Source organism: Populus euphratica, unplaced genomic scaffold (genome assembly GCF_000495115.2).
Source record: "Populus euphratica unplaced genomic scaffold, PopEup_1.0 scaffold884.1, whole genome shotgun sequence".
NCBI lineage: Eukaryota > Viridiplantae > Streptophyta > Magnoliopsida > Malpighiales > Salicaceae > Populus > Populus euphratica.
Genome location: NW_011500743.1, coordinates 75369 through 81550, shown reverse-complemented (window position 1 = coordinate 81550; position 6182 = coordinate 75369). Strand labels below are relative to the sequence as shown.

Genomic DNA, 6182 nt, shown 5'->3' with positions numbered 1-6182 from the left:
AAATTAAAGGTATCTTGTATTATTAGATATATTATTATAAAACATGCTTTAGTTAAGGAGTTATTGATACTTCAAGTGCAAAATGATGATATAAAACCTTGATAAAAATGTAATTTTAAGTACTAATCAATGTCCTTCGCTTGTCTTATTCTTTTGTATTCTTATTTTTACCCTTTTTTTTTTGTTAATTAACATCTCTCTCTTCCCTTTTTTTTTGTTATTGTTCTTTTTTCTCTTTTCATCTTTAATCTTAACAAAATTAAGGTAAGATTTTTTTTATTTCTTCTTTTTCTTGTGTTTTTTTTCTATTATATTTTTTTTTTAATTTTCTAATTTTAATAATCATTCAAATGTTGTTGTTGGAATGCTTTTCATATGAGAACAATTTTGTTGTATTTAGATGGTGTATTAGAACAAGAATCCCTTTTAGGAGCAAGAAAAAATGGTTTTGAACTTGGTTGATGTTTTCTAGCTTATTCTTCTAGTCATATATGAAATTATAAAAGACAAAAATGGTTGAGAAATCTCAAAAATCCCTTCTAAGAGCAAGAAAAAATGGTTTTGAACTTGGTTGATGTTTTCTAGCTTATTCTTCCAGTCATATATGAAATTATAAAAGACAAAAATGGTTGAGAAATCTCAAATATGACATAACTATAGTTTAACTGTAAGCATTAATTTTGTAGGCTTAAACTCATTTATGGTTTAAGAAACTATCCAAGATATTTTATAGAAGATGGTGTTTATATTAACAACTACCCCCTACACTGTTTATTATGCATGCAACTGATTAACTATACTCAAGTTTAGGTTACCTATCCATATAATCAGAAAAATCATACTTGCTGATAAAAGTTTTCAGATTTCTGATTTTTTTTTAAAAGAGTTCTCATGCTTGTTTAATAATTGTCATGTATACTAAAGTTCAAGTTACTCATCCTTATTAGCAATGTGATCGACTAAAGTTAAAGTTCAAGTGTTATTGTTTCAATGGAGTCAAATTTTCAAAAATCCTAAATAAAAATCCATGATTGATATATGGTTTAGGAGGTTTAAGGTTAATATTGACATAAATATTATTATATTAATAAAATTATTCTTTTACAAATTTGAAGTGTAAGGAAAAATCTTTACAGGAAAGTGTTGACAGCATTATTGCTAGGAGAGTTTGAAAGAATCAAGTTGTAATTAGGTAACATTAAAATAATATTAAATATTTTTAATCCATATATTAATATTTTATTTTTTATTTATTAACAAGTAATTCATTTGTACCATATAGGTTACATAATTTTTGGTATGAGGTGCAAAATAAAACAAAAAAAATATGCAAAAGAATGAGAGCTTTTAGGCTGGAAGGACGTGGTGGTTTGGAAGGATTTTAGACCTCCATATATATATATGAATGAAATATATTTAGCACGTGATGTTCAACCATTTTGTGCAAAAGTCACAATTCAATATGAAGAACCAGAACAAGCAGATTCAATGTTCCTTTACCACACACATTAGTGGATCCATTCCATTTGTTTCATATACGAAGTGGATGGTAAAAAAAAAAATTTTACATCTATTTTTTTAATTTGTTGCTTTTGATGAATATGAAAGCAAGATCGTTTGGTGGACCGAACAATAATCGGGTTTTGGTATATCAAATACTATAGCTGAGGACTTGCGGGCAATTTGGAGTGTTTTAAGTATGGGATGCTTGCAATTAGTTTTAAGCACTCAACCTTTGGAGTTCGAGTGAATTTTAAACCAACAAGTTGAAGTTTGGACGACACATAATGCTGCTGAGATGACAGAACTCTGTCAATTATACATGCTGAGATGACAAAACTCTGTCAATTATACATGGAGCTAAAATCATTGATAGATAGATAATACATGTGCTCTCCTTTATTAGCCCCATGTATTGATTTGTAATAATATTTAATTTTTATATTAATTTAATTTCTTTTAATTATTTTCTACTTCTGTTTAATAGATTTTTTTTTAAATATTGTTAAACCATTACTGACAGTCTTATCGACGGGTTAACTTCATCAATATATTTAATAGAATTAAAAAAGAATTACAAAAAATATCATTGTGCTACTATTTACTCATTGACGGTTTCATTTTATCAGTATTATTAAAAAAATTAATGCAATTACATAATATATTTTTTTTAATGATATGTCTTATTCACCAATGAAAATATCAACAAAATAAAAAAATATTGATGAAATTATATATAATTTTTTTGTCAGTGACATGGTGATATATCATATTCACCAATATAAATATTGATGGAATTATATATAGTTGTTTTTATCAATGATATGATATGACATATCATATTTACCAATAAAAACACTAACGAATTAAAGGAAAGAAAAATAATTTGTTTGTTTGGCACATTTTTATGGTATATAAATTTATTAGTAATTTTAATACAGACAAATACACTGAAAAACCATAAATCACCCATGATAAGTTTTCTAAGTGGTATTTCTTGTTGTGAACCTGTCTTTAAAAGTCGAGCAAACAAATTGTGTATAGATACCTACTACAAAATATTCCGTCTGAAAATTTAAAATATCTAGTAGTAAAATACTGGTGGTAAAAGTCAAGTCAAGAGACTGAGTGTATATATTCCAATATAATATTTTTCAGTAAAAATCGAGCCGGACAGACCGAGTCTTTAAATTTCTCTATTGTCTTTGTTTTTTATGTCTTAGTACAGTAACCGACGCTATCTAAGGAATGTAGTGGAAATAGAATTATTTAAGGTCTTTCATTTAATGCCGAGATCTTTTCAAAGTCTTATTGCATGTTGATAGGGTAAAACTTTTATAAGTTGTTAAACTACTGTATTTGAAAACGTATATTTTTGTACGTCCACTTTCATGGCGTAAACCAATTAATACTTCTATAATAATTGTTTGTTTAGTTACTTTATAATTTGAAAAGAAAAATTATAGCATTGATTATATATTGATATTTATATTAAATGAAACGAAATAATATTTTGAATAGTGATCATACTTCTATATTATTAAAAAACCAAAAAAATCATTTTTTTTTAACGTGGAAGGAGTTACAAGATATTTAACCATGTCTCTTGTGTGGGTATTTGAAAATATTTATCTCAAAAAACAAATTTGTTTGACATGAGTTGCTCAGAGGTTCGAAGAAAGCATTATGAAGAGCTATAAGGTAGACCTATCATGCTACAGATGCTGGAACATGGCCACTAGATTCTTGTAAGCTAATCATCAAGGCATGGATCTGCTGGTAAGGAAACCAGAGCGGCCTGAATTATGCTTTAAGGTTGTAGTAACTTTACACAAACAAGTTACATTACATTCATTTGCACAATAAAGACTTCAGAAATCCACTTTTTATAATACTCCTGGGTAAGGGGTGACATTGGGTTTTGTTTTGAGGGGAGCCCTATCCGAACCCTACTCCCTCAGTTTTTTGAAAAATATAATCATAAGAAAATACACAATCAAACTTTTGCAACAGATTAGTTTATGGTAATTGATATCACTAAGGGGACTCAATTTTGACTACTGAATCTGTAGAGGCCCAATTAAAAAGAAAATCTTCGAAGCTTTATTGAGAATTCAGTTATAATTTGAAGAACTATTTTGAGATTTGCCTAGAATTCTTTAGGTTGTTAACGAAGAACGAAATAAAATTTTCCATTTCATGCCTCTTCAAAGCCAAACCAATCTCAACACCACCAGTTCCCTCTCTACTCCTTGCCAAAGAAATAACTCCTCCCCTAGCATTTCCTGTAAACTCCACTTTGTTGGGTCTTCCCCATCCAAAATCCCAGCTGTAATCCTCAAATCTGGTGGATCCAGTAACCCCAATGATTTCTGCACCCGGTTCTATAGAAGCCAGTTCAAGTAGTCTCTCCTTAGCTCCTTCAAAAAGTCCTCTCTCTAGCCCTTTTATCGTGCCACTAATCCTCTCTGCTATCATTGCAACTCCACATTCCTCCATGGAAACTCCTGCCTTGATAACAATGTGCTGGCTGCTAATACAGTTTCCAATATAATTTTGTGGAATCGGAGGATCTAATCTGCCCCTACAATCTGCTGAGAATATAAAGTAAATCTTTCTATTATTATCCCCTCCTCTGGCTTTTACCATGCAAACTACTGTGTAAGCACATGTAAGTACAAAAGTTGACAAATAGTCCATTTGTTTTGTTGGTTTTAGCTCTTCTTTATGGACCTTTTCCAACTGGGATGATATTGTTTCCCTTAAGAGCTCTATGTCTTCACGAGTCAACTGAAATGTGGCTCGTACTAAGTCAGGTGACACTGCCATGTTTGACACCAACTTCAAGCTTCGAGAGTCGGACTTTGTATCCGACCTGGTCAGTGCCGACCATTGGTTCAAGAAGTTCAGTTCAAGTCCATATGCATCCTTGATAACTCCCCTGTCCAAAAAAGGGGTAAGCTCACTAGGTAACGAAGGTTGTTGATCATATTCTAGGTGTTTGCATATATAGGCCCATGCCTTGATGAAAGTTGTAGCAGATTTTCCATCAAGAATTCCATGATGACAAACAATGCTAATAGAAAACCCTTTGTTAGGAAACAATGTTATTTGCAAAGCGATCACTGAAGCTTTAGTGTCAGATGTAGGCAGCTCAGGGATATATGGAAACGATTTGATGGCTTGCCGAGTTTCATTCCCTGAGAGATGACTCAGGTCTGCATTTGACTCGGCTATGGTGAGTGAAATTGTATCATTTGGAGTGTATAAGAGGATGGGTTTTGGGGAGATTTCTGGCCACACAAGGTGACCAGCAAGTGGGAGAAAGTGGAATAGTGTTTGGGAGAGTGATTTTTTGAGCCTGGGGAGGATTACTAAATTGAAGAAGGTTGGACTTGAGTCGGTGAGCTCATAAAATATAATTTGCTGAGCTGGAGGAAATTTGAACCAAGCAATGTCTAGGAAGGTGAGAGGAAGAGAGAGCTCAGTGATTGATTCGGGTGAGTTGCAGGCCGGGGCAACTTGGCAGAGCTCCAGTATTTTCACAGAATCATGGGGAGCCATGAAATAAAAGCTAGATGCGATTAGTTGAGAACTTCGAAACTTGTTCATAATCTCTTATACTGTGTTGTAGCATTTTATTACTAGTACGAGTTACAATTACGATAATATAAATGTATAGGTTAAGTTCACATTAAATATCTGGAGTTACATAATAATATTAACATTAGAATTTATATGTTATCTATATCCGTAAACCATTTAATTAGCATGCAATGAATGTAAGAATGTTTCAAAATTTTAACAAATTTGTAAACACTTTAATTGGAGTATTGCTATTATACTAATAGAGTTAACTTATTAAGTAATTTTCTAAATTTATTAATTTTTTTTAGAATTAATCTTTCTATAATTGTAACTCATAATTATAATTATACTTGAATACTTTGCTATCAAAACCACCTGAACACTCCTTTTAACAAGAAGTTCTTGAAATGGATTACATCAACTCTTAACATACAAATATTAATCAATGTTATCAAATCAATAAAATGTTTTGAAGTTTTTTCTTACTTATAAATTAGACTTGCATGATATTATTTTATTTGCATCCATCAATTTTTTATCCAAATACAAAAATATATTTGTCTAAAAACCAAGGCAAGTTTTGGCAAAAACATCGCTCAACACTATTTGTTTTATTGGCATACTGATCATTATACAAAGGTTTGCAATTCATACTTATAAATAAATTCTAGAGCTTTCTCAATATTTGAAAGAGTGTCACACAAAGGTGAAAAAATGTTATGCAATAAAAATCTCTAATAGTATATACAATAACAATACCAAGAATATATGTGCATGGTTTGTTGTTTTTAATTATGATTTAATTGTGATGCATGTGTTTTTGATAAAAAAACAAAAATATTTTTTGTGTGTTGCATATGGGTAACAGTAACTAGAAACCGGTTATGCCACAGTTGTATGCATATGCATGCTACAGTGGCAAGGTGATTAATTTGGCAAAAACAGGTAAAGGAGGACTTACCTGTGAGGCAGCGACTGGAGGGAAGTGGAGGGAGACGACTAGGCGCTGCTCACGAAGGAGGACCCTGCTCGCTGTTTCCAGTGGAGACAAGTTTGTTGGCTGAAAGATGATTGTCTCAATGGTGGCCTTTTGG

The 6182-nt window shown here is 31.3% G+C and overlaps 1 protein-coding gene across 1 annotated transcript; it reads right to left on the bottom strand.

The window, feature by feature from the left end:
* Positions 1-3633: 3633 nt before the first annotated feature.
* LOC105116233 (phenolic glucoside malonyltransferase 1-like) lies at positions 3634-5064 on the bottom strand. The gene has a single exon (XM_011013466.1). The coding sequence runs from the start codon at positions 5062-5064 to the stop codon at positions 3634-3636; it is 1431 nt and encodes a 476-aa protein (XP_011011768.1).
* Between the last annotated feature and the right edge of the window lie 1118 nt (positions 5065-6182).

What these genes read in the sequence shown, in the direction of transcription:
- LOC105116233 (XM_011013466.1), bottom strand. Translation starts at nt 5,064, where the DNA reads ATGGCTCCCCATGATTCTGTGAAAATACTGGAGCTCTGCCAAGTTGCC.